Genomic DNA, 15,144 nt, shown 5'->3' with positions numbered 1-15,144 from the left:
GAAGGAGAGGAGTACGGCAAAGGAGAAAGAAAAATCCCTGATGTCTGAAGTCACCCTCCTGAAGAAGAAACTAGAGCAGACCCAGGACGAGGTCCAGCAGAAACAGAAGGAGGCATCAGCTGCCCAGCTGAAGTCCCAGGGTCTGGAGGAGCAAGTGCAGAACTGTAAACAGATGCTAGAAGACCTGAAAGGTAAATTGGAACTGCAGAAAAAAGGCTATGAGAGCCAGCTGGAGTTGCTCCAGACTGAAATGGAACAGAAACTGGTACTACAGAGTACTGAGTCCAGTTTTAAAATGGAGCTTGACAAGAAGTCAAGGGAGAATCTGTACAGCACTGAAGTAGCTGAACGTGAGAAAAAATATCTGCAAGAAATTGAACAGCTGAAAACACTCAACCAGGAGGCTTTGAAGTTGAAGAAAGAGGCACAGCAGCAAGTGGACACGCTTCGTATGAAGTTCGATAAAGGAGAGAAAGAAAAAAGTGCAATCAGTCATGAATTGATTGGCACAAAGACAAGGATCGCTGAGTTAGAAAAGGAAAAACTTAAGCTGGCTGGGAGCGTCACTAAGACAGACAGCAGCCGTAATGAAATCACAAAAGAGAATGCAAGGCTCAAGCAGACATTAGTGGAGACTGAGAGGAAACTGGCAGTAGGTGAGAGGGAATCGAGATCGTTCAAAGAGCAGGTATCATCTTACATAAAGGAGGTAAAAGACCTACAGGAAAAGGTTTTGAAACTTGAGGTGGCTCTTGGCAACGAAAGTAAGAAAACAATGGAAAAGGAGTGTCAAATGAACCATCAGTGCTTTAAAGATAACGAGCTTGCCAAACTGAAGAATGAGCTTTTGGTGGCGAAACAGATTCTGATATCACAAGAGGAAATTCAACATAAACTGGAGGAAGAGCTAAGGAGACTGAAAATTTCTTCAGAGGTACAAATGTCTACATTCGTTTGTATAATAGTTTGTGTCCTACATGTATTGTATTGGGTTAAATGAACTCATGTTTTGGTTTGCCTTAATTGTACCCATGTGCATATTTTTCACACAGAAGTAGTACAAAGGTGGATCAAACGGTGGGCTTCTGCAGTCAGATTGTGTTGCTGAAATATAGCGGTTCTTCCACTACCAAACACAGAATTTAGTAAATGTTGAAGTGTACTTCTCTGGTCACCTTGCTTATGTAAATGATTTAGAACCACTACTGAAAGATGGCTATGTGTATCTGTCAACCATTTGACCCTCCTTTGTACATACAAAAACCTTAAACTTATTTGAGAGGTGCAACACAATATATGATGAATACTTTTTGAAAATTAAGATATATGTGCCAAAAGCTCAATGTACCGCTATGTGCTCATTTTGTATCTAATGGGTCTGCAAATTTCATATCTACAGACATCAAGTGTGGAGAAGGCCCAAGCAATGCAGGAACTGACTGCTGAGACACTAGAGAAAATAAATGCTTGCGGCCAAATAGAAGTTCAGCAAACTGAAAGCCAACCTCAGGAGTTGACCGTGAAGAAAACTACCCAAACCTCAAAAATTACACAGATGCACTCCACGAACATAAGCCAGAAAACAGAGCACACTGTCATTACCAGTAATATATCCGTGACTGTGTCAGAAGAAATGCATTCTGGGAATGTCACATCCATGACTAACTCTGTCTCATCTCAACATAAAGATACACAAGCATCCTCAACGTCCATCTCTTCTGTGACACTGAGAGATGAGAAGGAGGCGGGCCACATAGCACAGCCCTCGGTAGCGGGATTCATCGGCAAAACAGCCGCGATAGCAGGCATTTACACTGAATCCAGCAAGAAGAAGGTCTCCTTCATGGAGGCTGCTGAGAAAGGTTTCATAGCGCAGACTTACGCCATAGAGTTTCTGGAGGCACAGGCAGCCACAGGGCAAATTATAGACTACGTCACTGGCAAAACCTACTCAGTCCAGGATGCTCTGGAGAAAGGTATTGTTGAGGAGGAGCTGAGGGAAAAACTTCTAGATGCTGAGAGGGCAGTAACTGGCTATGCACATGGCAGCAAAACGCTGTCTGTCTTCCAGGCCATGGAGAGTAGAATTTTGGACAGGCACAAAGGGAAGAAGATCATTGAAGTTCAGATAGCCACAGGTGGGCTGGTCGACCCACAGAGTGGCATCCGTGTGTCCTTAGATATCGCTTTGGAGAAGGGACTTATAAACAAAACCACACTCCAGACCCTGTATGACCCTGTCAGCCACCCCAAAGCTTTTCACAATCCAGACACGGGACACAAGGCCTACTATGGCGAGCTTCTCAAGACATGCGTCTATGATGTTGATGGGCAAGTCTTCCTCCTCCCCTTTGGCAGTCGACACCTCACAAACATAACCCTGGCCAGACCCTCACGGTTGTGGGTGATCAGCAGCAGTTCTGGCACCGAAATGTCTACCTTTGAGGCGTATATGGCTAAGCTCATCGACAGGGACACTTACCTGTTGCTCTCCCAGCAGGAGAATATGTGGGAGGAGATTACCCAGACAGATTCAAGTGGCGGTACCTTGCATATTCTGACTGACCTCAGGAGTGGGCGTCAGCTTTGCATCGAACGCTGCCTGGTCCTCAAGATCATCACTATAATCGAGCTGGAGAATTACAGGGCGGGGCTCCTCAAAATCAACGAGCTTGCAGACCTTTTGATCTCCAGAAGGAGCATTTCAGAAGATCCCCACAGCTCTATCGCAGGCCTGTGGGATATCAATCAAATGAGCAGGCTGTCCTTGTTCAGGGGGCATCAGCAGAACCTGCTGGACAGGCTCACCGCTATCCGGCTGCTGGAGGCCCAGGCCTGCACAGGGGGCATCTGCGACCCGTTGCTGGGTGAGAAATTCACGGTTGCCGAGGCCCTCCAGCGAGGTCTCCTAGACGAGACGATGGTCCGCCAGGTCCAGCTGTATGAGCAGGCATACCGTGGCATTGCTCACCCTCAAACCGGCGCGATCCTGTCTGTGGCCCAGGCCATGCAGCAGGGCCTGTTCCCCAGAGACGTGGGGCTGAAGTGCCTCGAGTTCCAGGCCCTAACTGGAGGCCTGGTGCAGCCAGGAACTCTGGCCAGGATCTCGGTGGAAGAGGCAGCGCGGTGCGGCTTGATTGACGAAGCCATCGCTGCACACCTGACCGATGAGAAGTCGTACACCAAGAATCTGACATGCCCTAAGACCAAAAGGAAAATATCTTTCAAGGAGGCTTTGGAAAAAGGGGTCTATGACTGTCATACGGGTTTCAAGCTTCTCCGAGCAGTCAAGAGCCACAATGTCGGAGTCCAGTCCTTCCATTACATTTTTACCTACCCATATGTGAAATGAGGTGTCAGAATGGTGATTCTCAAGTTTCAGCATACTCAACAAATCTGAAAGCTTGCTGAAAGTTTTACAAATGAAATGTATATATGAAATGTAGTTAGTAATATATGAAAGTGTATGATTTAATTTCATGTATGTGTTAAATGAAAATGCATCATGTTTATAAACTCAAGTTATATTACAATGTTTTATTTAGCATATAATCAAGGATTCTTGTTTTACTAAAAAAAAATGTAAGAACTAATACTTTTCATTCCTTTTTGTTTTCATGTTTTATCGCAGAAAGTGCTCACGAAATGTCACATCTATAGCTTTCATGTGTTGTGTAACCACTAATTACAAGTCAATAAATATATATTTTTTTCTCTACAGTTAAAGTAGTACTTTAGACTCACATTTTGAGGCTCTGTTACACTGAATCTAAATGATTTGTCAGTTAGTACTTTGAGTCTCTATTACACCAATGATTTGTGATCAGAATTACTGTGATGCCTCTTCTCAAATTGTTCTGATGGCTGGGAGGTTTGCCTTTGGTGGAGGGATGTGCGGATGCATCCAGGTACTTTGCCAGTGTACGATCAATATGCCAAATGCTGTAGTGATCTAACGGCCATTTTGATTTCTCTTCCCCCCTAACCCATCGCAGAAATCTATAGAGGAGGAGAAGAAAGAGCATGGTGACAAAGTTAGCAAATTGTTAGGCTGGATGTCAAGTGTGAAAACAAGCCTAAGCAAAGAAGACAAGTGCCTGACAGACGGCAAGCACAGCCCCGAGTCCGCTAGTAAGCCCCAGGTAATTAAAACACTCTGAAAGACCCATTAATGCCGATCTTTCTTAAGTGGAATCCCTGTTACTGTCAGACAAAATCACCCCGTTCTTGTGTTCAAGGAAGGTGTCTGATGATCAACAGCACTGGTAAACAATAAAGGAAACTTCTCACTGTTTGGTAAAAAGCACACTGTGGGTGTCTGTGTTATCACTGTACTATTAGAGGTTTCATGAATCTGCGGTGTTGTTCACAAGGACCTGTTTAAAAGCTGTTCCCTTCCCTTGTAGTGAAACCACAATTTCCAAACATTGCTAAAAAACACAGATCGAGTCAACGCAAGACAAAAATAAACATAAAAAGCAAAATATTGCTACCTTGTACCAAACACATACATATACTGTGTCATAAAAAGGAAGGAAAAAAAACATTATTTCCTGTTATTCTCTTATGGTTTAATTTTTTTCCCCATTCCCAACATTAACTTAACAAATGTCATTGTTAACAGATAGGTACATCAGTGGCTCACGGCATACAGAGGGAAATAAATGCTGTGAAGTTTTGTCCATTAACTGCAGTCCAAACAATCAGATACTCTCTATGAACTGTGGTAGTTCATGTCTTTGTGTAAAGACACACTTGCATATAGCAAGGCGATGATCAGTATTATAATTGCATACCCTCGGTTGATGCGAAAAGCTCATTTGGCATGACTCCCAACACCCAGCATATGACGCAGAAGATCTCATTTTCAACCGAAACATCATGAACAGCTCTAAACATCATAAACGTGCTCTAAGTGGGGATTACCCTGAATTCAATTCTCTTGATGTTCTGTGCTGTTTGTCAGTACACTGACATAGAAGTGAAAGCACGTATATGCACACATTCACGGAACAAAGTGTTAAATTATCACATGCCACGATATGCATCTCCCCCCCTCCCCCCTTCTCAGTCCCTGTATTTTCTACCTTGGAAAGCGTTTTAAGCACACTGTGTAAGTGCTGTATAAGTCTTACTGTTTTCGGCTAGACTGATGTTTTACAGTGGGTGTTACTGCACAATATACGGCAACTAAAAAAAGCCGTACATGTTTAATGTTTCTCCCAGTGTCGCTGCATTAAAAGTGATCCAAATGTGGGGCTGCTCTGATGGCTTTCAGCTGAGGCATCATGCTGGGGTGCCTTAATGCGCCTGACGGCCTTGGATCGAATTCAGTCTGTGCCAGATTCGCCCGGGGCCAGTAGATCCATAGGGTGACGCCCAAACCCAGAGTATGGGAGGGTTCAGTCGGGTAGGGATCCGCGTGTGATCCCTATCCAATGGGCACCCGTAAGACTACATGTCAAAGCCACGTAAGAAAGGGTCTTCCTCCGACGGCGCTCTGTGCGAGCTTAACTGCGGTCTGCGGGGCTGTGAGAAGCAGCCGGTCACGCCACGCCTTTCGGAGGAGAACCGCCAACGTCTCGGTTCTCCCAAAGCGGCGCAGCGTTTGCGCATGGAACGCAGCTGCAGTTGCAGACAGCTAGACATTCCAGATTGGGGTGGAAATTGGCCTGTATACAGCTATGGGTTGGGTGGCTGATTTGGAAAAAAAAAGAAAGAAAATTGATCCACCCTTTTCTCTGGCCACATTTACAATATTTGGCACAGTATTAATATCAGTTTGCATATGAATGTCCTGATTGGGGTGTGGCACCTAATATTTCAAAACCCTCACGGTCAGACCCCAAACCCCCACCCCACCCCACCCCAAACATAGGCACAATACATTTTTAATAAGTAATGTCAGATGAGCTGGAATAATAGACTCACTTGAAGACTAAATAACATCAGATTTAAAAGGGGAGATCTTTATCATTGTGCCTTGATAAAGGTCTAAAAGCAAGCTAATTCTAGTGCTTTCATTTACTGTCTGTTCTTCCATTGATATATAGAGTCTACATAAAATCTACTGACAGTCTTCATATAATCTACATATACAGTCTACAGATTATATGTATATCTGTCTCCACAATAAAGAGCTTTGGAATTCTGGGGGAGATTGTGAACAATATTAATGAAAAATGAATACAAAAACATATTTTGTATAAATTGCTTTTATAACGTAAATAATTATTTTAATCATTTTCCAAATCTGCATTGCATAAAATTATGTGAAAGCCCTTTTATTGATTTATCATAAGAATCTGTACAAAATCTCATGAGAGCAGTGGCAAAGTAAAGCGTGTGCTGTAAGTTAATGTTATTTTTTCTTCCTTTTGTTCAAGATTTCAATGGAGGAACTCGCAACAAAGAAGGAACAGATTGCTGAAGCCTTGAGGACAACCCAGCTGTTGTTAACTAAACACAGTGACAAGTATGTGCTGCTGCTTCCTACAATTAACAAAGAAAGACTGACTCAAAGGCAGTATCTCTTTTATATATAATGTCATCAGTAATATTAGGTTTATTGGTCTTTTATCTTAAACACTGACATGTGGTATCACAATGGTATATACAGCTGGTAAACAAATTGTGTTTGTGCAAATGAAAAGAACAACTAGTTTCTTTTGCTTGTGAGTCAGAGTTAAAGTCAAGTGTTGACTGAATCAGAACCAATGCACCTTTTTACTTCCGTGACCCGAGACTGTTAATATTGCGAGTTATATACCAGAGATGTGAGAGATTCACCAGTTTTTAAGTTTTGAATTCAGTTGTTAGCCATTTTCAATGGAGATGTGCGTATTGTCAATGTGATGGCAGTCGCCCAGTCATTTGCTGCACTAGTAATGGAAAAATTTAGTGTAGTATAATGGTAAGGAGTTGTCTTGTAACCTGAAAGTCACAGATTCGATTCCTGGGTAGAACACTGCCGTTGTACCCTTGGCAAGGTACTTAATCTGCATTGCTTCAGTATATGTAAAAATTTGCGTAAGTTGCTCTGGATAAGAGCATCTGCTAAATGCCTGAAATGTAATGTAATGCAGGATGACTGAGAATGAGAAGCAGGAAGCCAAGGAGCAGCTGAAATCTCTACACCAGGCGTACAGCGAGCTGTCCCAGCAGTGTGCTGATCAGACTCCAACAGCCCAACAGGTAACCTACCTACAGGGACTGTTCTGCATTGTTCTACGGAAAAAGCCCAAAATCCATCCACAGCTGCATGATGAAGAACTAACGTGTCTTTCAACCGAATGGTTTGATCTATCGCATGGTAGGTCAGGTGTTCTTCTTTGCCACATCTACACTAATTGTATAAAATCACCATAGCACTGTGGCTGGCAGAAGATTGTGTGAGTAGATTGTGTGAATTGTGTATTCTGTTTCAAATGGTCGTGCTTCACTTTTCAAAACCAAGTTTTTAGCAACTGAGTGTGCTGTAAACATGAGCATAGCATGAATGTCTAATGTCACCCACATTCTAACTTTTCACAGCAACCAATGAGAAAGCTATGAGGAGCTATTTTCCACAGGTGTTCACCAGCAGCAATGCTGTTGTTGTATTCGACTAACTTGCGTTTTCGCAAGATGCTGAGTTTTGTTCACAGATGCATGCCAGCTTTCTGTGCGTCTTCCCCTCTTCTTGCTGTTCAAACACTGTCAAAGCCTTGCACTATTCTGTGTGAACTCTTAACATTCATATGCCTGTATGGCAGGTGAGTAAATATTTCACATTTTTTTAAGAAAGAATTGATATTGAGAAGCTTAAACTGATATGTATGCATCAAGCATGTATGTATGCATGATTTGAAATTCTATATATTATATATATATATAATTAGATTTATATTATAATTTGTAAACTGCTAGGTCTAAAGAGAAGTAAGTAATAATTTAAAAACTGTGTGTTCTAAAGAAAAGTAGATGATTTTGGAATTTGGAATTGGAATTGAAATTTGTGAGAAAATCTGGATTTATTCTCATGAGGTTTTTGTTTCTTTACTCCCGCAGGAGTACCAGACCATTGAAGGTGTACTGGAGGTCGAGAGTGGGAAGGTTTACTCTGTGTGCCGCTCAGTGCAGGGCGGGCTCATAGACCAGACCACCGGACTCAGTCTCCTGGAAGCCCAGCTGATCACTTCCAGGCTGATTTTGCCTGAGTTCAGAATGTGCCTGGATTTGGACGATGCCTTCAAGCACAATCTGGTAGACGAACCCACCTACTGGCAGCTACAGGATCTAAACGAGGCGCACAAGTGCATCGTGGGTGAGCGGTTTGCCTCCGAACCTCTGCCTGTGATTGCCGCCCTCAGGGAAGGTGCGGTCTCGGAACGCTTGGCCATGAAGGTGATTGAGATCCAGCTGGCGACGGGGGGGCTGAGGCTGACATACACCGGGGACGTCCTGAACCTGGAAAAGGCCTTCCAGTGCGGTCTGATCCCAGCCTCGTTGTTCATTCGGATCCTGGAGAGACAGAACAACTGGAAGGACCTGATTGACCCCAACACGGCCGAGAAGGTCTCGCTCGTCCAGCTGGTGCAAAGGAGCCTCGTTCACGAAGAGACGGGTCTGCGGCTGCTGCCAGTGAAGAAGGGACGCGAAGGCACCATATCCCTGAAGTCCGGGAGGGAGATCAGCATCCTTAGGGCAGTCCACGAGGGCCTGATTGACCGGGAGACCATGTTCCGTCTCCTAGGGGCTCAGCTGTTTGCTGGTGGCATCGTGGACCCTAAAACGGGCCGTAAACTCACGGTTGAAGAGGCCTTGGCGGAGGGCTTTATCGACCAGGACACTGCAAGTGGGGTGCTTAGCCATCAGGCACAAAATGGTGGCATTGTCAATCCCCGCAATGGTGAGAGGCTGACAGTGGACGAGGCTGTCCAGTGTGATTTAATGAGCTCCAGCAGCGCTCTCTTAGTTCTGGAAAGACAAAAGGGCTTCATGGGGCTCGTCTGGCCCCAGTCCGGTGAGATCCTGACCGTGACCGCTTCCCTCCAGCATGAAATAATCACAGAGCAGTTTGCCTACAAGCTGCTGAGCAACCGGCAGAAGATGGCTGCTTTCTACATACCAGAAAACTCAGAGGTAATTGATATTGACTCTGCTGCAAAGGAGGGTTATATTGACAGATACACTGCTGATGTTTTGAAGACTATCGAGATACCAGATGTGTTCCCTGACATCGACGAGCTGAACCTTAGGTTTTCCACGTGGCTTTCGCTGAGGGAGCTACAGATCGAAGGATCTCATCGATCTGTGGAAGACCTGGCAATAGATGAGAAGTGCATAAACAGTCCATCGCCTACAGAGGCAAAGCAGCTGTTCATCTCATATCTCATGATGAACAGCTACATGGACCCTAAATCAGGGCAAAGGCTTTTAATATTTGATGGACAGTTAAACAAAATAACACAACTTTTTATGGAGCGTATTGTAGATTCAGGCCACGATCCTGAGCATGACACCTCATCCTGTGCCACCTCCTCCTTTATTGACATACCTCTAAATGAAGATGATGTTGAGAAGGCAGATAGTGAAAATCTTCACTTTGACAGATGTACGGAAGGTGCAGAACATCAGCACCGTAAAGATGTTGAAAGAGTGCCGGAAGATCAATGTGCAAAGACCTTTCTTTCAGAAGGGTATCATGTTCACGGCAAAGAATACGAAGCAGACGAGAACAAAGAGAGATCGCAAACAAGTTGTAAAATAGCTGGTAAGCGGAAGAGCGGTGAAAAAAAATCTGTGAGGTTTGATTTCGAATTAAATATTCCACCTGAAAGCTGGCTTGAGAAGCACGAAGGCAGAATCTCTCCTCCTGATCAAATAACACATGGTTTAGAAGATGAAACCTCAGGTGACTCTGTAGATTCGTATCTCCACCCTAAAGGGAGCAACGCTGCAAGCCGCCCCTCCCGGCCAGTGGTGAGAAACGTCACATCCCCGCCACTGAACATGGAGATATCCAGTGGTACAGACTCCAGCATGGTATCTGGAGACAGAGTTTCCAGCGATCCTAATCCACAGCCATCTAGCGTGTCACAATACCTCATGAGCACGAAAGACACCACCGAGATCACAACCTTGCCAGTGAAATCGAGACAAACCACAGAGAACCGTGCGGAAGGCCTGCACCCAGAGGGGCTCTGGTGGGACAAAGAGGAACGGGAAAATGCAGTCCTCCTCCTGAAGTCCCAGATAGAAGAAGGTGGTATCCTAGATGTGACTTCTGGCAAGCGGTACGATCTTGACGCCGCCCTCGAGAAAGGGCTCGTGGACGAAGAGATCGCATTTGAGGTCCTGTCCTCGCAGTTCCCGGAACAGGCCGTTTCCAGTGAACAACCCGCTGGCACCATTTTAACCCTGAGAGAGGCATCAGCAATGCGCTCAATTTCACCTTTGACTGCGCTGCGCATCATGGAGAGGCAGAACCTCTTGGGGGGGTTTTACGACTCAGAGTCTGGGAGTACCATCAGCATTAGTGAGGCTCTGGAACAGGGTTTCCTCACTGATGATTTAGCTGAGAAAGTTCTCAACTCACCTCCAGTTCAGGGTGACATCATTGGCTCAGATGGTAGCCCCATAAGTAGACGTGCTGAAGCTATAAACCTAAAACCTTCAGAAAATGTCACTGCTCAGCGCCTGCTAGAAGACCAAACTGTTTCAGATGGTCAGGCTGGCAACAAACTGGGTGGAAAGAAGGTGGCAACCATGACATTTGACCTAACAGATGGTAAACCTTGTGAAAACCGAACAGAGACTCAAGGTGAGGGCAGAGAAAAAGATCTAAGTTTGCTGGGAAACACAAAGCAGTTGAGTGAGTTCTTAGACTCTTCTCCATCTTTAGCCCCCATTAGCCATAGATCTGTTGATATACAGATGGTTCCCTCTCTGGAAATAGAGGGAGGACCCATCTATAAAGTAGCCAATTCCTCTGTGCCAGATAAAGAATACAGAAGACAGGGCTGCACTGATGTGAGTTTGCTGGGTGAAGATGCAGGTAGACACGCTGTCATTGATAAGAGCTTGTCTGGTGAAGATTATAGTAGACAAGGCTTAACTGATACAAGCTTGTCTAGTGAATATGTTTGTGGAAAAGGCTTCATTAATGTGGACTTGTCTGATGAACATGGTAGACAGGGTATTGTTAATGTGAGCTCGTCTGCTAAAGACACTAATGGACAAAGTTTCTCTGATGTGAGCCTGTCTGATATAGATGCTGGTAGACAAACTGTCATTGATGTGAACTTCTCTGATGAAGATGGTCACAAACAAGACTTCACTGATGTGAGCTTGTCTGGTAAAGATGCTGGTAAGCAAGCTGTTATTGATAAGAGCTTGCCTGGTAAAGATGCTGGTAGACAGGTTGTTATTGATAAGAGCATGTCTGGTAAAGATGCTGGTAGACAGGCTGTTGTTGATAAGAGCTTGTCTGTTAAAGATGCTGGTAGACAGGCTGTAGTTGGTGTGAGCTTGCCTGGTAAAGATGCTGGTAGACAGGCTGTTGTTGATATGAGCTTGTCTGATAAAGATGCTGGTAGACAGGCTGTTGTTGATGTGAGCTTGTCTGATAAAGATGCTGATAGACAGGCTGTTGTTGATGTGAGCTTGTCTGGTAAAGATTCTGGTAGACAAGCTGTTGTTGATATTAGCTTGTCTGATAAAGATGCTGGTAGACAGGCTGTTGTTGATGTGAGCTTGTCTGATAAAGATGCTGACAGACAGGCTGTTGTTGATAAGAGGTTGTCTGATAAAGATGCTGGTAGACAGGCTGTTGTTGATGCGTGCTTGTCTGGTAAATATTCTGGTAGACAGGCTGTTGTTGATAAGAGGTTGTCTGGTAAAGATGCTGGTAGACAGGCTGTTGTTGATAAGAGCTTGTCTGGTAAAGATGCTGGTAGACAGGCTGTTGTTGATGTGAGCTTCTCTGGTGAAGATGGTCGCAAACAAGACTTCACTGATGTGAGCTTGTCTGAGAAAGATGCTGGTAGACAGGCTGTTGTTGATGTGAGCTTGTCTGGTAAAGATGCTGGTAGACAGGCTGTTGTTGATGTGAGCTTGTCTGGTAAAGATGCTGGTAGACAGGCTGTTGTTGATGTGAGCTTGTCTGGTAAAGATGCTGGTAGACAGGCTGTTGTTGATGTGAGCTTGTCTGGTAAAGATGCTGGTAGACAGGCTGTTGTTGATGTGAGCTTGTCTGATAAAGATGCTGGTAGACAGGCTGTTATTGATAAGAGCTTGCCTGATAAAGATGCTGGTAGACAGGTTGTTGTTGATAAGAGCTTGTCTGATAAAGATGCAGGTAGACAGGCTGTTATTGATAAGAGCTTGCCTGATAAAGATGCTGGTAGACAGGCTGTTGTTGATAAGAGCATGTCTGGGAAAGATGCTGGTAGACAGGCTGTTATTGATAAGAGCTTGCCTGATAAAGATGCTGGTAGACAGGTTGTTGTTGATATGAGCTTGTCAGGTAAAGATGCTGGTAGGCACGCTGAGGTTGATAAGAGCATGTCTGGGAAAGATGCTGGTAGACAGGCTGTTATTGATAAGAGCTTGCCTGATAAAGATGCTGGTAGACAGGCTGTTATTGATAAGAGCTTGCCTGATAAAGATGCTGGTAGACAGGCTGTTGTTGATAAGAGCTTGCCTGATAAAGATGCTGGTAGACAGGCTGTTGTTGATAAGAGCTTGCCTGATAAAGATGCTGGTAGACAGGTTGTTGTTGATAAGAGCTTGTCTGATAAAGATGCTGGTAGACAGGTTGTTGTTGATATGAGCTTGTCAGGTAAAGATGCTGGTAGGCACGCTGAGGTTGATAAGAGCATGTCTGGGAAAGATGCTGGTAGGCAGGCTGAGGTTGATAAGAGCATGTCTGGGAAAGATGCTGGTAGGCAGGCTGAGGTTGATGTGAGCTTGTCTGATAAAGATGCAGGTAGACAGACTGTTATTGATAAGAGCTTGCCTGATAAAGATGCTGGTAGACAGGCTGTTGTTGATAAGAGCTTGCCTGATAAAGATGCTGGTAGACAGGCTGTTGTTGATAAGAGCTTGTCAGGTAAAGATGCTGGTAGGCACGCTGAGGTTGATGTGAGCTTGTGTGGTGAAGATGCTAATCAACAGGCTGTGGTTGATGTGAGCTTATCTGGTAAAGATACTGGTAGACAGGCTGTTGTTGATGTGAGCTTGTCTGATAAAGATGCTGGTAGACAGGCTGTTGTTGATGTGAGCTTGTCTGGTAAAGATGCTGGTAGACAGGCTGTTGTTGATGTGAGCTTGTCTGAAGATCCTAGTAGGCAAGACATTCATGTGAGCTCAGATGGGAAAGACTCTAGCAGACAGAATGTTGTTGATGGATCATTTGAATCAAGAAGTTCCATTTGTGAAGACATTGTATCTGACAAGAGTTCAGATTTACTTTCATTGAGCCACAAGGAGGTTTCTAAAGAGGGAAATGAACCCCTAAGGCAGCCAGCAACAGATAACTGCTCACTTAGCACGACCAGCTGTCCATCTCCTAAACCAGTCAGCATAATGTCAAGTGACAGACAGGCTGCAATAGCACATTTAGGGCCTGACAAGAATGAAAGTCTAGTTCAGAGGGATTTGATGCCCAACTTGCCCAACAGTGAGAAGAAAGCAGAATGTTTCCCAAAAGCAGTTGATAAGCATGATGTGCTTAGAGATGAATCTGAACCAATAATTAATGCTCCACCATCACTGGGGTCTGTCGGTCAAATAAACTGCCTTGTAACAGGCGGAAAAGGTTATGATCACCCAGCTGAGACTTCTTCAAAGAGTATAAACTTGTTTCTACCACCAGAAAATGTGGTTTCGGCACAGCAGAGACTAAACATTGAGGAGGAATTTAGTGCAGCTGGCCTTTCTCGTGACACAGCATTTTGTGAAAAAGGGCAAAATCAAAGAGAGGACACCTGGCAGGAAGAGATCTGTCTGATTGGCTCTATCAAGGATGACCAATCAGAAAGGCACAAAAATGGAATACAACTGGAAAGATCTCATAATACTGGAAAAGGACAACTTTCTTTAGAGCAAAATGTCTTTGAAGAAAGGTCTGTTAGAACATCAAGTCTGACATGGCCATCTGAGCCATCTATGTCCAATTTACATGAAGCCGATATGAGCTGTACCACTGACAGCGGGCACAATGGGAGCAAGAGAAAAGAATCATTTATGGAGTACATTCCACCAAAGTTTGCTCATGTTCCAGAGTGTCACCAGAGAGAAAGTCCCAGTGCCACTCCACTGGCTTGTGAACAGCCACAAATTTCACCCGCTGGAACCTGTGAAGGGGAGATGCACAAAATGACTGGTTTTAAGCCAGATTCAGGTGGGTTCGAGGGGTCAGCTGGTGGGATCAGCGGGTCAGTCTCTGAAACCACCAAACCCTCGGATGTCATGGTAAGCCAGAGGAATGTGCCTGTGCCACCACCGCCAGCTCTTTACAGTGCATTAAGGGACAGGCTGGACCAGCTAGTGATGATGAAGGTGGAGGGGGTGCATGGTGACAGCTTGCGGCAAGTGGAAATGCAAGCCTTAGAAGACATCATGGGAATGGTGCAGAACGTCCCAGAAGAGCAGTTCCAGAACCTTGGGAGTGTCGGTGACACTGGCACTGCTGTTCAGAAGAAGGATCTTCCACCCAGGCACATTGACAGCACAAGCCCCGACCTGCTTATAGACCTGCTAAAACAAGAGAGTCAGCGTTCAGACACAAGAAAGCAGCTTGGTGGCCAGGGAGAGGGAGAAGAGTCTTTTGAGGTAAAACATACAGAAGGAAACCTGCCGGCTGATGTCCAGCAGATCCAGTGTCAACTGCTGCAGATTGTTCAGCTCATCTCCTCGGCCGGTGATCCCGCCATACTCAAAGATGCCCTCCGAAATCTCGGTGGCATTCTGGGTAGCGATTCCTCTGAGAACCAGAGCCAGAAGACAAAAGGTGCTGAGAAAGGGGACTCAGTTTGTGCTGCCGAAGGTGGAGGGGACCCTGGCAGCCACCTGGACCAACAGGTAGAGCTCACCTCCCACCCTCAAACTCAGGATGCTAACACAGAGGACCTGAACAGTGGTGAAAGCCAGTCCAAAGTA

The 15,144-nt window shown here is 45.0% G+C and overlaps 1 protein-coding gene across 30 annotated transcripts in view; it reads left to right on the top strand.

The window, feature by feature from the left end:
* Nucleotides 1-15,144, top strand: part of dst (dystonin) — a 207,711-nt gene that overhangs the window by 116,441 nt on the left and 76,126 nt on the right. For 28 of the 30 annotated variants that reach the window (XM_064317870.1, XM_064317864.1, XM_064317863.1 and 25 more), the window contains 4 exons: nucleotides 3,996-4,142; nucleotides 6,387-6,475; nucleotides 7,086-7,194; nucleotides 8,050-15,141. In XM_064317870.1, coding sequence (XP_064173940.1) covers nucleotides 3,996-4,142; nucleotides 6,387-6,475; nucleotides 7,086-7,194; nucleotides 8,050-15,141 — 7,437 coding nt within the window. The remainder of the gene's footprint in view (nucleotides 1-3,995; nucleotides 4,143-6,386; nucleotides 6,476-7,085; nucleotides 7,195-8,049; nucleotides 15,142-15,144) is intronic. The other 2 variants (XM_064317859.1, XM_064317880.1) reach the window with 2 other exon arrangements.

Source organism: Anguilla rostrata, chromosome 18, assembly GCF_018555375.3.
Source record: "Anguilla rostrata isolate EN2019 chromosome 18, ASM1855537v3, whole genome shotgun sequence".
NCBI lineage: Eukaryota > Metazoa > Chordata > Actinopteri > Anguilliformes > Anguillidae > Anguilla > Anguilla rostrata.
The sequence above is the reverse complement of the archived record's forward strand: the minus strand, read 5'-3'. Positions and strand labels throughout refer to the sequence as shown.